General features: G+C 35.4%; 1 protein-coding gene across 1 annotated transcript; it reads left to right on the top strand.

Annotated features, from left to right (window-relative positions):
- Positions 1 to 150: 150 nt before the first annotated feature.
- Positions 151 to 17,343, top strand: LOC121408487 (serine/threonine-protein kinase Chk2-like). Its single transcript, XM_041599969.1, has 13 exons — positions 151 to 773; positions 2,256 to 2,386; positions 2,845 to 2,923; positions 3,791 to 3,856; positions 4,448 to 4,538; positions 7,665 to 7,773; positions 8,587 to 8,640; positions 10,098 to 10,162; positions 11,589 to 11,688; positions 13,318 to 13,356; positions 14,612 to 14,939; positions 15,675 to 15,838; positions 16,635 to 17,343. The coding sequence occupies exons 1-13, from the start codon at positions 566 to 568 to the stop codon at positions 16,818 to 16,820; spliced, it is 1,620 nt and encodes a 539-aa protein (XP_041455903.1). The 5' UTR covers positions 151 to 565; the 3' UTR covers positions 16,821 to 17,343.
- The last annotated feature ends 3,789 nt before the right edge of the window (positions 17,344 to 21,132 follow it).

Genomic DNA, 21,132 nt, shown 5'->3' with positions numbered 1-21,132 from the left:
TATTGGCGAAGGCTGGATCCGCCCCTGAATGCCATGACTTTTATCTTCTCTCTGGACGGGGACCGCCTGTCAATGATCATGATCAATAATTGGGAATCCCCTGATCCGGGATTCGTATCCGGATAGCCTTAAGGTCGATGACCGCAAACGCGCGATCGCCGATCGCCACGTGGTTTATCAGCTGATATAGAATTAGAACTAGCGTAGACCTACGATACGGTGTATTGGAATTTTACCAAAAAATAACGGACAATTACTTGGACTTTGCTTGCAGAATTCAAAACCATACGAAGTTAATCGAATTTGCAGAAATTATTGGATTGTTGATGATATCTTCTTACCCGATGAGCTAATTGAAAGATGGACTCAAGGAAATAATCCAGGCAGTGGCAGTGTTCAGGCTGAATCTCGCGCCGCAGTATTTCGTGCCGCCGGATTGGATACTTACGTCACGGTACATCTGCCGGGTCAGACTGGCGGAGGTTAGCCTCGAGTTTCCGCTGAGCACATACGTAGCGCACTCGGGCCCAGCGTTCCCGTGTTTACTACTGCATGTGTGTGCGACATGAGCTTGAACGGCTCGAGCTCGAGCTCCGTAGAGCCCAACACCACATCGAGCAGTGCGAGTGCGAGTTTGTCATCCGGGGGAACTTTGTCAAGTATGGAGACTATTCCAACGCAGGAGGTTGCTGAAGGAGATTTTGATTTTGTGGAGGAGAAGGTGGTTGTTTGGGGTCGTCTGTATCCTATTGGGAAATGTTTTAAGAGCGTTGGTAGGTCTAACTTCTAATCTAATTCTTCATAATTATTAGAATTTATGTTGTACTTCAGTTGTAGCCACAGGTCATTCATTCATGTCACTGTGTAGTATAGCCTGCACTAGACCAAAAGCTTCGGTCTCTGTTATGTTGGTTGTTCAGCTGAACTGCGTTGGCTTCACTCACCAAATACAGAGACCGAAGTTCTAGCGCGATCTGTACAGGGAACTCAATGGCCATATGTTTATGTACTTAAGATCGGATAAAACGGGGAAGTGAATTTGCGCGACAGCCGAGGTAAGTCACTGTTTTTGTTCCTTTTAACTTAATTTTTCTCTGTTTTTTGGCAATTAATGCCAAGAGGGAATATTAATTTGCATTTTGGTTGTGTTAACTTTCAAAATTTTTATTCATTAAAGACAAAAATTGAAGAGCCCCGACGGGGGGATTTTGCATTGCAAGTCCCCTAATGGTGGCTGCACGATAGCGAGCCGTCTGTGTACATGTACGAGGAGAAATAAAAAAAATAAAATGTTAAAAAACTCGAAACAGACGGGTGCCAGCTGTCTAAGCCTGCACAAGACATAGTAAGTTAGGCAATAATCAACTGATCATTCACTATACAGTAACACTTACAAACAGTGTCCGGAAAAATCTGTAATGAATCCTGAAAAGTGGCATTTTTAACATTTTTTGTTGAAAAAATGAATGAAAATTGAAATTGGCAGAGCCGAGTCACCTGGCTCTGATTTTTGCTGTGTTTACTTGTACACATCTGAGCTGAAATCTGAATGATCTGATCCAAACTCGATTTGAAACAGTCGCGCTCTTACGAATTGTTAACACATGCACCTACTGTCCAAAGTGCTGATAGACAAATCTAAATTATACATTTTTTACTTAATGTATAGTGAGTAATGGCTAATGAACATGTAATATGAAATTCATTAGTATTTTCAATTTCAGTTAAAGCTGTTTTTAGAAGCAAGGTTTTCAATCCTTTCCAACCGCTTTGTTCACAGTCAACAAATGATGCTGATGTGATTAGACTTCCATAGAACATTATGGTCTCACCCCCACCCCCACCCCCAAAAAAAAATCACAACTCTGTATGTGGATTTTAGTAGAATGTTTACTGAATTTTTGCTAATGAAAAAAAAAACTTATCAGGGTGAACTTCCCCATATTTAAGTTCTATTCACTATTCAGTATGATTTTGTACATGTATCTTTTTGACTCTCAAGTGATAATTAAGCTTTCAACAACAGATGTGAAGAAAAAGTTTTGAGTTGTAGGTGGAGGTGTATTATCATCTATTGATTATGTGTTTATTGGTGGTAGTTGTTGTCATTTCCATCAGCATCATAATCGCCTTCATCGTTTGTACACATTTACCAAGTAACCATGGTACGGTAAAAGGGCAATAAATTGAATCTGCAAGAATGCAACCATATTAATTTTGTAAATATTATTCTATCCTTTTTATGAAAATTGTAGATTTCTTGGATACAAAGGAAGAATACCTATTTGGAAGGGATCCATCGTGCGACATTTGTTACAACAGCCCCGAGATAAGCAGAAATCCCTGTTACCAGACACTTAGTAAAACACATTTTAGGATATTTAAGGTAAGGAAATACAATGTAGGTGACCACCCTCAACGCCTTTCATCCACTGGAGTTACAAGTTGTAGTCTTTAATATATCTAAATAAAAATTCATTCTTCAATGTTATGATTGGGTAATGTCATGGGAATGGGATATATCAACTAAACTTCAGGTCTAAATGCTCAGTGTCAATGATGCTCTTCCATATTCGTATGGACACATAATAAATTATGAAAATATTTCTTCTCAGCTAAATGTCCACAATGTTGTTAGAAGCTAATTACATTCAACATGAAATAAACAGACATATCAATTTTTATTGTAGATTTAAGATACTATCATACAGGATTATGATATATGTTGAAAGTTCATTTAATAGAAAAATAAATCATTTCAAACTTTACAGAGAACCTGTAAAATAATTTTCATTATGCCAGTCCTGGTATCAGAAGTTGCATATTTCTTCTTGTGTTTTCCAGGAATCAAATGATAATTGCAGTTTCTACTTTATTGAAGATAGGAGCTCAAATGGCACCTTTGTGAATGGAGAAAAGATTGGTAAGAAGCTAAAGTAAGGTCTTTGATGTAGATCTCTTTTAGGGCAATAACTAAATTGAAATAATAGAAACGATGATCTATTATCAAAATTTAGGGATCATTGGTGAAATCAGAATCTCATGTATATTTTGCAATCCTTTTCCCTTTTTTATTTCCCTTCCCCTTTATCTTCAAGTCAGTGCATTTTTTTTCTCAAATGATATTTCACAAGAATCTTGAATGTCCGTGTTCAGACCTCTGAAATACATATACCCTATTTATCATGGGTATAAATTACCTGTACTGAGTTTTTTCTCCTGTTCTCTAATATCGACATAATTCTATCACATGTACATTTACTGCCCTTAAAATTACCTCATTAATTGTTTGGGGGATTTCTTAAAAATTCTTTTTGGAGGTTACAGTTTTCAAAACTTTCCTGTTCTCTTACATTGTTGAAAAATCTCTCTTTTTAATACTGTCCATGAATATACTTTTAGGGGAAAATAAAAACTCTAGAACTTAATTACTGAGAGTATTTTTTCATCTTATTACATGTACATGTTAAAAAAGGTTATCGCCTACTGCCCTTGAGAATAACTTTAAATACCATATCAGGGGGAAAAAAATAAGATTTTTTTTTTTAATGGGGGCTGTTTTCATGCCTCTGTCCATTAAAAACTACTATTGAATCGGATGGTGGTCACACACACACAAACTTTATTTCTCAGTTTATAATGCAGGGGTTGTTGATGAAAAAGTTGGTGACCACAGTGAACATTAGGTCTCTCATGATGTCGTTGGTGGTATATGTACTATAAAAATGCACAAATTAAGCAGACATTTAATTAACTTTATTCAACCCTTTCCTATTTTACACTTTTCAAGGTAAAGGGAAGAAGAGAGTTCTAAACAACAATGATGAGATTGCTCTTTCATTATCCAAAAACAAAGGTAAATAGTAATGGATTTTAGCACTTTTTTTCTCTTGTATGCATTTTTTTTTTGAATGGTTGAGAATTTTTTTGAGAAATAGTGAGTTTGGGAGAATTCGGTTGTATTTTGTCAGTAAAACAAAATCCTTGTTAAATGTGAAATCAAGTTCTTTCAGAATTTGACAACTTACCACTTTCTTTATTTGCATACATACATGTAGAGATTATGTGTAAAAATGATTCTAATAGACATTGCTCAGTGATAAAGTAAAACACCTGGCATGTCTTTTAGTCAATAAAATCCTACATGTATGTTGCAAAATAAGAGATGATCTTTATATTCCTCTGCAAGATAATACCTGACCTTGTAGTGATAACCCTTTTCTATCTTTGACAACCATGTTAGTGTATTTTGGGGTATTTTTAAACATTTTGTCTTTATATTTTTTTCAATTCCTCTGGCATCCTTATAGGATAGGAATGTCCCCCGTCTATATGATTCCATGCCAGTATGGTCATGTGATGCAATATTATTACATTTCATTTATAAAGTTCATGAAGCATGCATGACAGATGATTTATGAATTTATACTATTATGTGTTATTTCAGCATATGTTTTCATGGATACATCGGATTCTGATCAAAGTAATCTTCCTTCAGCACTTAGAGAAAAGTTCATCATGTCAAAAGTATTAGGCAGGTAAGTGAGGAGGAATAGTTTCTGTGTTATCATCATCATCATTACCATCAATATCATAATCTACATCATTATTATTATCGTCATTGTCATGATCACCACTGTCATAACACCATCTTCATTATTGTCATTATCATCCATGTCATTGTGATCATCATCACCACCATCATCATCATAATCATCACCACCACCACCACCATCATCATCATCATATATAATGTTTTATTGTCCAGCTAAATGGAAATTCATTTTGTATACATTCAAAAAAAATGACAACACATTTTATAAGGAAATATACAAAATCAAGGAGAGACAAATTAATACAAAATATTGGCGTGCATATATTACATGTACATTCATTCTTATTATATTAAAGTCGATTAAAAGAGTATAATGAGATCATTGTTAAAATAAGAACAACAAGTAGGCATATTTGGCGTGATTATCATTATCATCATCATTTTAGAACTGTTAAATGAGAAAGTATCCGGTCATTTTATTTATTTGTTTATTTATTACTTGAAGCATAATTCACATATAAAAATCCACAACTCTACATTGACCATGTTGTCGATACTATTATTATTTTAATCATTATAGTTGCTGTTCATTATCATTATCATTACTATTGCTGCTACTACTATCATTACTCATTACATTCGTGGCAGTTTGAGTATATTGTATTTATGAGGAGACATAGATGGCAATATTGAAGAATAAGTGTAATTCTGCAATGAGGTGACTTGTTTTCTACATGTATTTTATGGTTCAGAAGACGAATTGAGAAAGGAATAAAAGAATATCCGTAACGGCTTGTTTTTGCCCTGACTGATTCCCACCTTCCACTACGAAGTAGTAATTTCTTATTTAATGGATGGGAGTGACCACCGACTATTGCTTAAAGGGGCTTTGTGAACAACCTTTCCTTCACACATCCTGTCCGAGGAGGCGCGATAGCTCAGTCGGTAGAGCGGGGGATTCGTATTCGGGTGACCCGGGTTCGATTCCCACTTGGTGCGCTAGTGCCTTTTGGTAAAGCATTAATCTTCAGTACCAGGTCTTTCAGGGGGGACCTTAAGCTGTCGGTCCTCTGGTTGCCTGCTTACAATCATTCATGCTTTCTTAGCAGTCCGGTAAAAAATTACCACCATTTAATCATGAAGATCAATAATGCAAGCACAAGTTGAAATCTACAATGCACTTCGTAATCATCATCATCACCATTCTTTGAATGGGATAACAACCATGATGCTCATCTCAATGATTTAGAAAATTCCTATTCTGGTTTATTATTGACCTTTATCTGCTCATGCACAAATTGTAATAATGAAATGGCTTATAATATAGTCTATTCTAATGAAAGCAAAAACAAAAACTACATTTAGCTCTCCAGAAATGAAATATTCAAAGATAGCTACGAGTAATTTGATTACAATACAGCGGAATTAATGACTTCTTCATATTAAGTGTTGATATGATAATCACATTGTGTTTCAGCCATATTGATAGGCCTACATGTACACACATGTACATTTAACTATTCATAAGGTGTCAATGACTGATGATAATTAATTGCACCTGTTACAAAGAGGAAGTTACAAACTTTCTCATGTACATACAAGTAAAGCAAGTTGAAGGACACAGGGTGGGTGTTTTGTCAGACACATCTGGGGGCCGTTTCATAAAGCTGTTCGTAAGATAAGAGCGACTTTAAGAACGACTGGTGAACCTTTCTTACGCGCTAAACCATCACCAATACAATATACCACTTACCGCATTAAGGGATCACCAGTCGTTCTTAAAGTCGCTCTTAACTTACGAACAGCTTTATGAAACACCCACCAGGTTCACTATAGAGTCCATCCTCTATTGTAAATGTACAATTACCGGTAACAATATTCTTATTTTTGGTTTTCCTTTGTTACTAAACGTAACTCTATACAATATATTCCACATGATGTATATGTAGCGTCAATCTTATAATGAGAGTGTAATGTCTGATAACACACAAAAAATGTCATTATATTTGTAAAGCTTTAAAGGACAAGTCCACCCCAGCAAAAAGTTGATTTGAATAAAAAGAGAAAAATCCAACAAGCATAACACTGAAAATGTCATCAAAATCAGATTTAAAATAAGAAAGTTATGACATTTTAAAGTTTTGCTTAATTTCATAAAACAATTATATGCACATCTTGGTGGGTATGCAAATGAGGAGACTATGATGTCATCCACTCACTATTTTTTTTGTATTGTATTATATGAAATATGAAATTTTCAAATTTTCTCCTAATTGTCAAGCGATACAACGATTAATTCCTCCCTTACATGTACATGTTGTAGCATTGGTAATACTATATGGATCAGTCAAGTTGGTCCTTATTGTCAATTCTGTAAAAAATGAAATATTGTATAATTCAAACAATTAAAAACAAAAGAAATAGTGAGTGATTGACATCGTCGACTGAGTCACTTATTTGTGCATATCATTGTTTTGTGAAAAATATAATATATAATTCACTTATTCCTCTTCATTTTGATACCTAATGTGTGACAGTGAAACAACTCTTCACACATAAATGAGCAAGATGAGTTTGAAATTTTAATGTCAAAACCAGGTTGTGCAGAAATATTTGACAAGATTGATTCATGATACGACGGCCGTGCATTTTCGACGATTGGCTCATTAGCATTTCTTTCGTATTCTTTGTTAGGTTTCTCTCACTGATCCCTGAAATGAGAGTGGATTCAGATTCACACGATTTTCTGCACAAATCGTTTCTGATATGTCTCAATATTTATTGTTTGCTATCTGCCATTCGTGAATGATTTGTTTTAAATTAGTGATGAGATTCCAATCTTTCCATGAGTATCAAATTTATAGTTAAAGCATAATAATTGTGAAATCTTTCTCTCAAAATGGAGTTTCCTTTTTTGTGGGACGCACTGTATGCTAAAAAATAATTACTTGAAAATCTAAAACCTACAATGTACCTGTATATTGTTGTTTGTTACTTATAGTTTCATATTACTACACAATTTTTTTTACTCAGCTTTGATAAAATGTAGACCTGTATTGTATAATTTATCATAAGGAGATTTACAGACCTTGTGATTTCTATTTTTAAGGGGGGCCTGTGGGCAAGTGAAGCTAGCATTTGAGAAAGGAACATGTCGGAAGGTTGCAGTCAAGATTATAGAAAAGAAGACATTCTCAATAGGAGGGACCATGGTCCGGGTAAGAAACTTTTGAGACTTATCTTCTATTTTATGAATTCTTCTCCTTTCTCATATCTTTCTCCTTAAATCTTTGTAATTCCTTCCATCTTTCTATTTTGTCTCATCCTCTCCTCCCTCTCCCCACTTTTCTCCTTCTCTTTTTTGTCTTTTCTTTTTCTACTTCCCCTTCCCCGCTCTTCTTATTTTTAAATTTAATATGAAATGAATTTAATGAATGAGAATTATTAATCTGCCTGGATCAAATTTTGCATATTGATCGGATAAGCTAACACACGTATAGGGCTAATTGATTTCTCTTTGTGTCTCTAGAATCTAAATGAATTGAGTTGTTCAGTTTGCCATCTGATAATAATGATGATGTTCATGTTGGGTATTTTTATACTTTCTTTTTATTCAAATTGCTCTTTGTGTCTCTAAAATTAAAATCAACTGAGTTGTTGTGTTTGCTGTGTAATAATAATGATACTATGGGGTATTTTATTATGTGCTAGTAGCTCAAGACACTCATATATTGCTCATTTGAAGCTAGGCTACTGATTTTGATGTTAACAACTGTTTGTAGAATACCTTCTTGCAAGTACCCATTTACATGTACCTCACCGTGTCAAGTGCAGCTTGTTGTGGATTTTTTTTTTGCTGAAGGAAATTAATGCTGTGGCAAGCATTTCAATCTATGACCCTCTGATTGCAAGGCAAGGAAGGGTCAGTACCAATAGACCACAATGCTTTCACATGTCTACATATAATATTATAAGGCAAAAAAGAGTAATTGTGAGCAAAATATTTATAATGGAGATGTGTGTCATTCTAGAACATGGAGAAGACAGTGATGGAAGAAGTCAGGATACTAAAGAAGCTTCACCACGTGAGTGATGATTTTTTAAAAAAGTGTTTAAGGCCTGGTCACACCGCCCGAGCATTGTTGGAGCGGTCGTGGAGCGGAGAGAAAAAACGTCACCGCTCGGTTTCGTTCACCATTTTCGATTTCGATTGTTTTTATTTTTCGATTTTTGTTTTCGATTTTTTCCCCAATTTCGTGAGCAAAATTCGACCCTCTCTCCCTACCGCTCCATGACCGCTCCAACAACGCTTGAGCGGTGTGACCAGGCCTTAACATTAAATGTTACTTATATTTATTTTATATTTCCCATGCTTTCGTGGTGAAGTAAACTATTTCATTTATTTTCAGATAGTTATGAATGAATTGAGCACCAAATGTGCTGACAAAATGGTTCCCTACTGCTAGAGAGTTGTGTCACAATTGGTTAAATGTTAAACCACACTACATGTAGATTTGCCCCATGTCATGTCTGCATGTTTCACATTGATGCGTTGCTTATTATAAAGGTATATGTGCAGCTGTTGATAATATTTCCCATTTTGCAAGTACGAGCTGTTTGATTGACCTACAGGTCACTTATTCAGTCAGGCTAGCAAACAATTTCATTGAAATACCCTTACAGATCCATGCATGTATATTGTCACCCCCCCCCTGCCTGTAGTGTACAGCAATGTGTATAAATATAGCTTTCCTTCAAGGAAATATAAAATTCTCATTATAGGATTATGGTGTATCATTAATGAGTGAAGTGTACCAAGGAAATTTGACACATGACTGTATGTAGTACATCTATAACACTTCATTCAATGTTTCTATAAAGCACTTCATACTATTATTACTTCTTACTTCATACTCCCGGTTCATACCATTAGAAACTAGACTACTTCACTTAAAAAGAGTCAATAACCTTTGGTCGTCTATACATAGCCTTGCCTTTGGGCATTTTCATTATGTTAATGTTGATTTTGCACTAAAGTGGTGTCAAAAAATTATGATGAATACATTTATATTCCTCTAACTGCTAAATTCCCAGTGATTCAGGGTGTTTTGCAATTCTAGGCATCATAACCCTATATTGAATGCACAACTGCTTTGTTGGTTTAGCATTTATAATCATAAATTGCAGTCTAATTCAAACTTGTGGTATTTGATGATGTGCTTCTATTGTGATTATTTGCCTGCTATGTTTTGAAGGACAAACCTGAGAAGGAATAGGGTAATTTGTTCCATTAAATTATATTCTGAAAACGTTACTTTCTGGTGTGCAGAACTGACAATGTAATTCTACTGTATAGCCACCATTCAAGCCCTCTAGGTATACCTATAGTGAAAAAGTAATGATGGAAACAAAATAACAAACCTGATAATTCAATTTATGTGTAGTTGTAACAACGCAAATTGATGCAGAAAATGAAATGAGAATGAATGGTAAAGATTTATAATGTTTGATAATAAATTGTTGTATTTCTTGTTATGTTCAGCCATGTATTATAGGTATAGAAGATGTTTTCGACACACCAGAAGTCCTGTATATTGTACTAGAATTGTAAGTAAAGTATCTTATTATATAACATGTTTTCATTATTTCACAATTTTGTTTTATATATTTTTGTAATTTTGTCTTTTCATAAATTTAGGATATGTTTTCTGTATTTCCAAAGTGCACGAAATGAAAATTGCAAATCTGATCGATAGCATGCAAGTCTTGTGATAACATTGGCAATATTTTGAAATGAAAATCAATCAGAACAAATGCAAATATGACAAAATATGATGTGCTATGATCCTGAAAATGTCTAGTTGGACATTTTTCATTCACTGTAATCATAGAATGACATGTTTGAAACTACAGTGCATTAAAAAAAAAAAAAAAACTATACACTCTTTAAATGACTGCCCAATATCACTTTAGGGGAAAATTTCTTTGTATATGGAAAGACAATTAAATCTTTCAAATGACACCAAAAAGTTGGAAATCTATTCCTTTTATGTTGAGCACTACACGTAAAGGATATAAAAATTAGACTGGGCAGGAATTAGCCTTCCAATTTTTGTCAGTTTTTGAAGGCAAGTTCTTTGGAATTTTCAAAGTAGAGGGCGTTGTGATAAATTATGATCATTTGAGATTAGTTTTGGATTCTTATAGGACAAGTCTACACCAACAAAAAGGCTGAGAGAAAAATCCAATAAGCATAACACTGAAAATTTCATCAAAATCGGATGTACAATAAGAAAGTTATGACATTTTAAAGTTTAAAGCTTGTTGACAAAAAGTTATATGCACATCCTGGTCGGTACTGCAAATGAGGAGGCTGATGATGTCATCCATTCACTATATCTTTTGTATTTTTATATGAAATATTCTTATTCTGTCTTCACTGTCAAGTGTAACAACGATTTATTCCTCCCTGGGCATGTGGATTAGCATTGTTTAATACCATATGTTTCAGTCAAGTTGGTCCTTACTGTCAAATCTTTAAAAAATTATATATTGTATACCTCATACAATAAAAAAACAAAAGAAATAGTGAGGGACATCATCGTTTGTCTTATTTGTATGTCCTTGAGTTGTGCATATAACTGTTATGTGAAAAATAAGCGAAAATTTAAAATGTCATAACTTTTTTATTTTACATCCGATTTTGATGAAATTTCCAGCGTTAAGCTAGTAATGATTTTTCTCTATTTAATCAAATCAATCTGTCCAGCCTAATTCATATACCATTTATTCAAGTAGGCAGTCTTCACTTAAGCATGAATATAGTTTTCCAACTTTTTGGTGTCATTTGGAAGTTTGCTTTATTTGCTTTATATAGGGTCCCCCCCTCCCCAAATGAAAATGGATTTATTTATTTTATTTGGCAGCCATTTTAAAGTATATTTTTTTTAGATGCATTGTATGTGAAATGTACTGCATGTACAATGATCTGATCATGATATTCATATTCATTCTCATTCATTTCCTGTTTTAGGGTTGAGGGTGGAGAACTATTTGACAGAGTTGTGAGCATTGGGAAGTTTGATGAAGCTACTGCTAAGTTCTACTTTTATCAAATGATTACGGCTTGCAAGGTATGTCTTGGACTCTGAATCATAAAACCTTGTTATTTATTGCAAGTTACAAGTTGATGCTGTAATCTGCTGATCATAGTTGTCATATGATTCTGATATTTGTTATTGATATATTTTGATGAAATGAGACCTTGACCTTTTTTTTAATCTGTTTTTGTCTCACCTGCGAAGCAAAGTGAGACTATAGGCGCCGCTTTTCCGACGGCGGCGGCGGCGGCGTCAACATCAAATCTTAACCTGAGGTTAAGTTTTTGAAATGACATCATAACTTAGAAAGTATATGGACCTAGTTCATGAAACTTGGCCATAAGGTTAATCAAGTATTACTGAACATCCTATTAGAGTTTCATGTCACATGACCAAGGTCAAAGGTCATTTAGGGTCAATGAACTTAGACCATGTTGGAGGAATCAACATCGAAATCTTAACCTGTGGTTAAGTTTTTGAAATGTCATCATAACTTAGAAAATATATGGACCTAGTTCATGAAACTTGGACATAAGGTTAATCAAGTATCACTGAACATCCTGCATGAGTTTCACGTCACATGACCAAGGTCAAAGGTCATTTAGGGTCAATGAACTTTGGCCGAATTGATGATATCTGTTGAATTCCCATCATAACTTTGAAAGTTTATGGATCTGATTCATGAAACTTGGACATAATAGTAATCAAGCATCACTGAAAATTTTGTGCAAGTTTCAGGTCTCATGATTAAGGTCAAAGGTCATTAGGGTCAATGAACTTTGGCCGAATTGGGGATATCTGTTGAATTCCCATCATAACTTTGAAAGTTTATGGATCTGATTCATGAAACTTGGACATAATAGTAATCAAGCATCACTGAAAATTTTGTGCAAGTTTCAGGTCTCATGATTAAGGTCAAAGGTCATTAGGGTCAGTGAACTTTGGCCGAATCGGGGGTATCTGTTGAATTACCATCATAACTTTGGAAGTTTATTGGGCTAGTTCATTAAACTTGGACATTAGAGTAATCAAGTATCACTGAACATCCTGTGCACGTTTCAGGTCACATGACCAAGGTCAAAGGTCAATGAACTTTGGCCGAATTGGGTGTATCTGTTGAATTACCATCATAACTTTGAAAGTTTATGGATCTGATTCATGAAACTTGTACATAAGAGTAATCAAGTATCACTGAATATCCTGTTTGAGTTTCAGGTCACATGATCATGGTCAAAGGTCATGTAAGGTCAATGAACTTTGGCCATGTTGGGGTTTTTTGGTGAATAACCATCATATCTCTGTAAGTTTATTGGTCTAGTTCATAAAAAGTGGACATAAGAGTAACCATGTATCACTGAACATCTTGTGCGAGTTAGAGTAGTATTCAAAGTGAGCACTGCTGCTATATTGAACCGCGTGATGCAGGTGAGACGGCCAGAGGCATTATACCACTTTTTTGTTTTTGTTTTACTTACAAATTGTAGTGAAAAATATGAATACTTTGAATTTTTAGGGATGTAATGACGCACCCTAACAAATTAATGTTAAATATTATTCATACAGTAAGTATTTGCCATGAATACAACCTTATTGCTATACTTTGTGTATTGAAGGGCTTCAGTACTCTTTACCAGTATTTTTTCTATTTCGTCTGTTTTACAGTATTTACATGACAATGGAATCACACACAGGGATTTGAAGGTAAGATTTGTTGCCTGATATTCTGGTTTACAGCTATTTTGTACAATACCAGTTAGTCTAATTGTGGAAGTGGCTTACGGTACACCCATGTGGGGAGTCCTAGAAGGACTAAGGATAGTGGATAAAGGCGAGACAGGGGAAACGCGGAAAATCAGAAAAGTTGAGGGACTTGAGTAGTTGGAGAGATGAGAGAAGGCTGGTTTGAGTCGAAGGCCCGTATTCTGAACTCAGGTTTAACTTAGACCACGGTCTAACTCTGTGCTAAAATTATGGGGAGCAAAAGATTCTGATTATATTGTATATTTCTTATGTTACTATTGTACTTCCTTTTGATTTTATATTGAAGAAAAATTCTTCAAAATAAAGTTCAGTTATCATTCCTAGACAATGTGGGTGTCATATGAGTTAATAAATTGGATGTGTAAAGTTAAAGATTTGTGCCTCAATTGACTGTTCATAGTTGAACCACAACTTTAAACCAGAGTTCGATTTCAACCCAAGATCAGAATATGAGTCGATGATTGCAGAGTTGCAGAGCAGGAAAGAAGACTAGACTGTCCGTCAAGACAGGTTGACTGTCTGTCTTTAATAAGGAGTGAGTGTTTGCTAATCGTGCTGCGGTACTTATGGCGTGTATATGCCGTGATGTAGAGAAGCTGGCTGGCAGGCTGGTAGGCTGTTGGTGGTGGCGCTCTGTGTATGTGGGTCACTGGTAATGGCGGAACGAGTGGATGGTAGTGCATACAGATGTGGTGTTGTGGCATTAGCCTAGGTTGTGGTGAAAATCAGGGGAGTGTTACCTCAACATTTTGGGCCGACAAGTTGTCAGATCTGAAATCTTTCCTTGATTCTGATTGGTCGATAGGCACTATTACCATGGCAACTGTCGGATAAAACAGGACTTGTCGGATGAAACGTCTGACAAATCCTTTCATGAACGCTCCCCTGTATAGGCCTGTGAATAACTGACACCAAATGATGATGAAACTCCTCCCTGAAATTATGAAGACTTTTGCCTATTCTGGTTTGTTTATTGTGAACAATCTGTGATGGAAACTTCCTTTAAAATCAGTAACGCTGATTGTAATATCATCCTACATGTAAACCCCATCCCGAGAACCTCTTGCTCATGACAACGACAAGGAAACTGAACTGAAGGTCTCTGACCTTGGTCTCTGTTAGTTTGTCAGTGAACAATCAATGAAACCAATTTTTTTTATCACTGATTATATCTAAATGTCTTCCTTAATCACAGCCAGAAAACCTGCTCCTCATGACCGACGACAAGGAAACCGTCCTTAAAGTCACCGACTTTGGTCTCTCCAAGTTTGTCGGAGAGCAATCCCTGATGAAGACCCTATGTGGCACACCTACCTACCTCGCCCCAGAGATCCTGACCAGTATGGGTATGGGTGGCTACACAAAAGCCGTCGATTGCTGGAGTATAGGGGTCATCCTCTACATCTGCCTTGCAGGGTACCCTCCGTTCTCGGATGAAATCAAGGTGATGACCTTGGAGCAGCAGATTAAGAGAGGTTACTACAGCTTCCCAACAAAGTACTGGGGATCAGTATCAGAGTCAGGTATGGTTTTGAGTTCTCAGCTTGGCTAGGATTGAAATTGCACCTTGCCTCATATTTACCATAAAATAATCAAATTTGTAGTCCTGAATGCCCAAATTCTGTGATTAAACAAAGCTTATATAAACAGAAATTTCACCATGACATTATTGTTTATAATGCTTTGATTTTTTTTTAAGACATTTTTTTTAATAGAAAAGGCCTGATTCTCAGGTTATTCTGTTACCATAGGTAATACCTCAATATCATAAATGTAACGGTTTTGTGGAATTGAACAAAATCATATGATAGAACAAGCTCATTCGACATTGTCCACATTACATGATAAAAAGGGAGGCAAGGCAAAGAACAGGCACTCAAACTATGACAATGTTGGTAATACCCTTGTGGAAATACCCACCGACAGTGTCCTTAGGGTACTTGATGATGTTGCAATTTTTGCTTAAAAAAGGATATTGCATACCTTTGTCTTGATTTTGTTCTTTAATGAAGGCTTCAATCAAGGAGTATAAAGCTATATTGCAGCTGAGAGAGGTTTTTTTATGTATCTGCTCTTTTATTACTGTTATATGATTATCCTTGAAAATACTGAGCAACTTGACATATCTGTAAATTGAAATTGAAATATCTGCAAATTGAATTTGATCGGCATCCTTTAAATTAGTCATGGGCCAGGAACAAAGATGTGAATGTTTGGTATGGAATAATTAAGGATAAATCTCATTTCTTACCATGCAGCAATCGATATGGTCAAGAAACTTTTGACTGTTGATCCAAAGCGGAGACTGACTACCAAGCAGGCCTTGGCGCACCCATGGCTTCAGGATCCAGAGGTCATTGACAAGGCCGAGAAGGTCATGTACCCCAACAGGAACGGACAGATGCTTCCTCCTACTGCTCCGGTAAGCTTTTGATTTTTTTTTCCAATTTGACATGTGAAGAACACCATTAAATAGTCATCTTTACCACAATTCTTACTTGATTCTATGAAGTGCTCAAGCCTTCACGATATGAACTAAGAAAGAGAGACAAATTATTCCATGTATGTCCCAGAGGTAAGTGGATGGACATAAGTAATACTTGTCTTTAATACCTTTTGAAGAGAAATCTTAGGTACATGAAGACCAATGTGGGAACATTGCACTTGGTAGGTCACAAACAACCTGCCTTGGTTGAAAATTTGTATGGAAAGAAAGCCAAATACATTGCCATGTTTATAAAGTTACCCAATGCCTCACAAAACTAGGAAAGAGGGGTCCCAGAATAAACTGTGATGAGTATTTGGAGTGTGACCTACTTGTCTTTAATACCTTTTGAAGAGAAATCTTAGGTACATGAAGACCAATGTGGGAACATTGCACTTGGTAGGTCACAAACAACCTGCCTTGGTTGAAAATTTGTATGGAAAGAAAGCCAAATACATTGCCATGTTTATAAAGTTACCCAATGCCTCACAAAACTAGGAAAGAGGGGTCCCAGAATAAACTGTGAGGAGTATTTGGAGTAGACGGAACTGCACTTCTGTTGATCCAATGACAAATGAATTATGTAATTCCTGTAACTTTATTTTGGGACCACCCAGTTCCATTACGTTGTAGGTGTCCATTGACTACTTAATTCTGTAAGTGAACTTAAAGTTTCCTGCAACACCCCCAATAGAGTTATAACTTCTTACTTTCAAAAATTCAATCCGTATAGGTTCCTGGAACCAAGAAGCGCCCAAGAGAGTCAGCAATGAGCACAGACGATGAGCATAATGATGACTCTGGGTTCGGTAGTACGACCTCTAGGAAGATGTCAAGGAGTGATGACAGTGGGGACAGTGCCTTTGACAAGACAGAAGACGTGTCAAAGGTCGTCACGAAAGGAAGTGGAGATGCATAACGTCACCGCTTGATATGTGTAATAAGAATCATGACATGCCTTCCTCATATGGACAGATACTCATTCAGTGCATGTATTGGCCATCATCATAGATTGTGGCAAGTGTAGAAGATAGAGTGTATGCTTTAGATGACTGCATCCTCTCCTTTGGTCGAACAGCTCCCATGTTACCTGTTGTAATAGTGATGATCACCACAAATTTCTTCATCGCAATGTTCCATAACATAAGTATGAGTCATTTCGATCCATGTTTTTTAGCGGTAAACTGACCAGCATATTTTCCATTCTGATTGTCCCATTATTGTGTAGAGAAGCCATTGTTGCAAAGAAAAAGTCATGATATCCGCATGCATCGGGGCCAACAGACATGACATTAATGTGTCTTATAAATTGGCATGAAAACAAGCAGCCTTTTCGCCTTGAGTACAGAGAAGTGGGAGACTTTTTATGGCCAGTTATTTGTTGAACTCTTGAGGTATTCCCTTTTTCTTTCATTGAAATTGATTTTATTTGTAGTAATCCTTTACTGAAAAAGGTTCTGTATGTAACCTGTTTTGTCCTCTCAGTATTATATCATATCAAAAACATTTGTTAACTTCAGTGTAATATACTGCTTCTTTATTTTCATTGGGCTTTTTTCATAACACCATATGTAAAGATATGAATGATCCTATGATCAATTTTGGAATATGGCAAGCCAAGTTCACTTCGCATCATTTTAGATCACACAAGCTTCAGTTGAAATAGATGTTGGTTCACTTTCCAACAGGTAACCAAACATTTTATGCTTGAAGAAGATCATTTACTGTAATTTTGAATGAAGCTTTTTCAAATACATTTTATGAATTGTATGGAGAATCTCTTAGCTCAACTTTAGTGAGAGCCATATTGCAGCCATTAGTATAACAGTCATGAGTAATTTTACAAATATCTTTGAAAAATACCCACTTTCCTTGTTGATATACTGCTTTGGACCTATTTCTTGGTAGTTGAAAAAGAAAAATCATGTTCAGTGGCAAGCTGTAATGAAAAGATAGTTACCAAAGTAATGGGGCTTCTGCACAAATTAAACCCAGTATTTTACTTTGTGTTACTGAAGAACAACTTTCCATTGATGGGGAATTCTATAAGAGCTTGTCTGGAGCAGAGTTTGTTTCCTCTGAAATAATTTAAATACATTTCCTTCTTACTTCAAACCAAAAGTATTATACTTCTCTTTTTATACTTCTTAGGTAATATCACTCCCTATTCTTGATTAGTGTAGTTATTATCGGGTATATTACTACAGAATGGAACTATTATGCCAAAGTTCATTGTTGCTTCAATATAGATATTATCTGTAATGAAGAAGAACTTTGATTACCCCATCCTTTCACACATGGTACTCTGCACACTTTTCATTGAGGTGTACTACAAAGCACCAATTTGTTAGTACTACTCCTGGGTGCTTGTAATGTCAATCATGTCTCTGTGATTTTTAGTAAACTGCTAGAACAAGAAAAAGGCTGTTTTGCATCGCACTGTTTTGAAGTTTCTAGTAGGCAATCAGTTAATCTGTTGACTACTGGATTGTGTAATTCATCTGCTCCTTTCTTCCATTAGAGTACATCCCTCTTGTAGAGTATTATCGTACTTGTGGTGAAAAGGTGTATTCGCAGGAACACTTCTAAAGGAAGTACAGTGATGTACTGTACAACATAGTAAATAAGATATGCTGTTTAGCCAGGGTGCTAGTAAAAATCATCTTCTGTCACTTAAGGAAGAGTGACTGAAGAGGCGCGGTTCTTACAGACCATGATGGATGGGGCCGACACTGCTGTTGATGGGAGTGAATTCCAGAGGCAGACCACACTTGGAAAGAAGCTGTGTTAAAGAGGAAGATGTTCTGCAGTGCTGCTGTCTAAACTGTAGATGATGTCCTCTAGTCGATCCAAAAGATGGGTTGAAGTAAGGTGGAGCCACAGGAATGGCTACGAGGTCATTCATGATTCTGAATAGCATGGTGACTTTGCTACAGGCTCTGCAATCAGAGAGGGACTGTCATTGGAGTTTCTGGAGCGTTGCTGTAACGCTGATCTGTTGGTCATAATATCAATATAGTCTAAAGACTCTATATGCCAATATGACTCTGTTGCAGGCATTGTATTTGATGTTCCCTCAAGGGCAGTCAGAATTATATAAAATTCATGTATACCACAAAATCACCCAATATTAGTCTTACTCTTTTTTATTTTGGAAATAAGCATCCAATCTATTCAAGGAGGGTGACAAAAACCATTTTGAGGTCATCATTATTAATACTAATTCACATTAATTCACATTTCAGAGTGCAATATTCTAACAATATTGCTCAGAAATTCCCAGTAGGTGGATGAATGCATTGTGTAGAAATAATGCAATACACCAACGTACATGCTAACAATGTTGAACTGGATCAAAGAGAGGAATTCAAATATATGGTTTTATTCTTTCGGAAACAAGGCTTCTTTGTGTAATATTGCTTTTTATTTTGATGAAATTTGAAATCCATGTTCAAATGCTTTAATTTCATTGATAATTTTCTATGTATACACAAGAGAACCATTAGTACATCTTTGAAAAAAATGTTAATTGTTTAATATTTTGGTGATGTATTTGGATTCATCAAATATGAATGGCAAAAACAAAGCTGTTAAACTAAACCAGTGGAGATATCTCGCCAAGCACCAGTGATGAATTAATGGTGTTTGTTAAAACACATTGGTGTTATGTCCATACTGCATGGTGTATTGTTAACACTTGAGGATGCAGTTGTCTCAGAACACCAATTTCAGTGTCTTTAAAAACTGAAGAACAATCGTGATTGATTTTGTTTTCTTCACAAGAACATGAGAAACTATTCACCATTGCAGTTGACTCGAGAACCATGGTAAATTCAAGAATCAATTGTGGGATATATGATGTAAAATTATACAGCATTTATTTGAGATGAATGTTCATACACCAAGGTGTATTAGTTTGTCAAGAAATAATCTCCCCATGCTTATTACCCATAAGGTAATTTATTGTAATTCATTAATATATAAGTATTGTATTGGAATTGTATCTGTGTGCAAAAAAAAATAATTTTACATCATTTTTTTTACCCTTTTAAATTGCCAAAACATGTAACATGTCAACATTTGTTATAGATGCTGAATGTTTGCAAACTTTGCTTACACTTGCTACTACTTTGATATTTTTGTCTAAAAAAATAAGTAATTATGCATAAATTATGTGTTTAATAGAAATGTATAATTAAAAATGAATTGTTGAATTCCAATGCTGCATTGATAGAAATGACAGAAGAGTCTGGCACTTCTAGATATACTTCAAATTACTTTGAATTTTCGTTTTACATGTACATGTGATAAGTAATGCTTTAAGTTAAAATGCACAAGTAGGTTTTGGCATATGCATTATTATAGCAACTCGATATTGTGAACACTGGAAAGTTCTTTTATTGAGATCATACTGAAGCAATAAGTGTCTTGCTCTCTTATCAGATAGATTTACAGAAGTTAAATTTGTCTGCTAGGTTTTGTGGTCTGTATTGTCTTCATTGTAATATGCATGATTTACTATCTAATTGTTTTTCCTTCCATTACACTTAGGTCTCATAAAGGATGCTTTGGCCACGAGATGTTCTTAAACCTTGGGAGCATCTTTGGGTGTCCAATTACGTGATCTTGTATTTTTAAGTGTGCGCAAAGGCAATGCTTTGCTAATGACACTTAATTTGGTTTGCATTATGAAAATTATTTGTGATTCGGATAGTGGCTTGAATAGAAAAATTGATCGTATCTTGTATGACGCAGGGTTAAATTCTAGTTAGAGAAATAGAATCCTTGTTTATGAAAGAGTAGAGATATGCGAGTTGTGTTGCTATACTCAAATGGCTTTGTACTTTGTACGAATTCTCCAAGACACCATCAGTGTGTGTAGCATTTGAATTGTCGCAGATGAGATGTCTAGTGCACCAAAATAGATATATTGCATAAAAGTGTATATGAATAACATTAAAATAGTGAGATGTCAATTCTACTCTATAGGTATAGGTACTCTATAGGTACTTTATTAGATATATACTCCAAATTTTGTTTCTATTCATTTTCAGCATTTGTATTCAATTTAATGACTTTACGTTCTGTTGTAGTTCAGTTTGTTTCGTTTAATTTCTTTTAATTGTCTAACAGGTTGTCGTCATAAAATTGAACTTTGATTTGTTCGGCAAAATTCAGCAAATAATGATTTTTTCTGTTCAATACAGTTACTATTTTGTTATAGGATTATG

Source organism: Lytechinus variegatus, chromosome 2, assembly GCF_018143015.1.
Source record: "Lytechinus variegatus isolate NC3 chromosome 2, Lvar_3.0, whole genome shotgun sequence".
Lineage (NCBI taxonomy): Eukaryota > Metazoa > Echinodermata > Echinoidea > Temnopleuroida > Toxopneustidae > Lytechinus > Lytechinus variegatus.
This window is presented reverse-complemented; position numbering and strand designations above follow the sequence as displayed.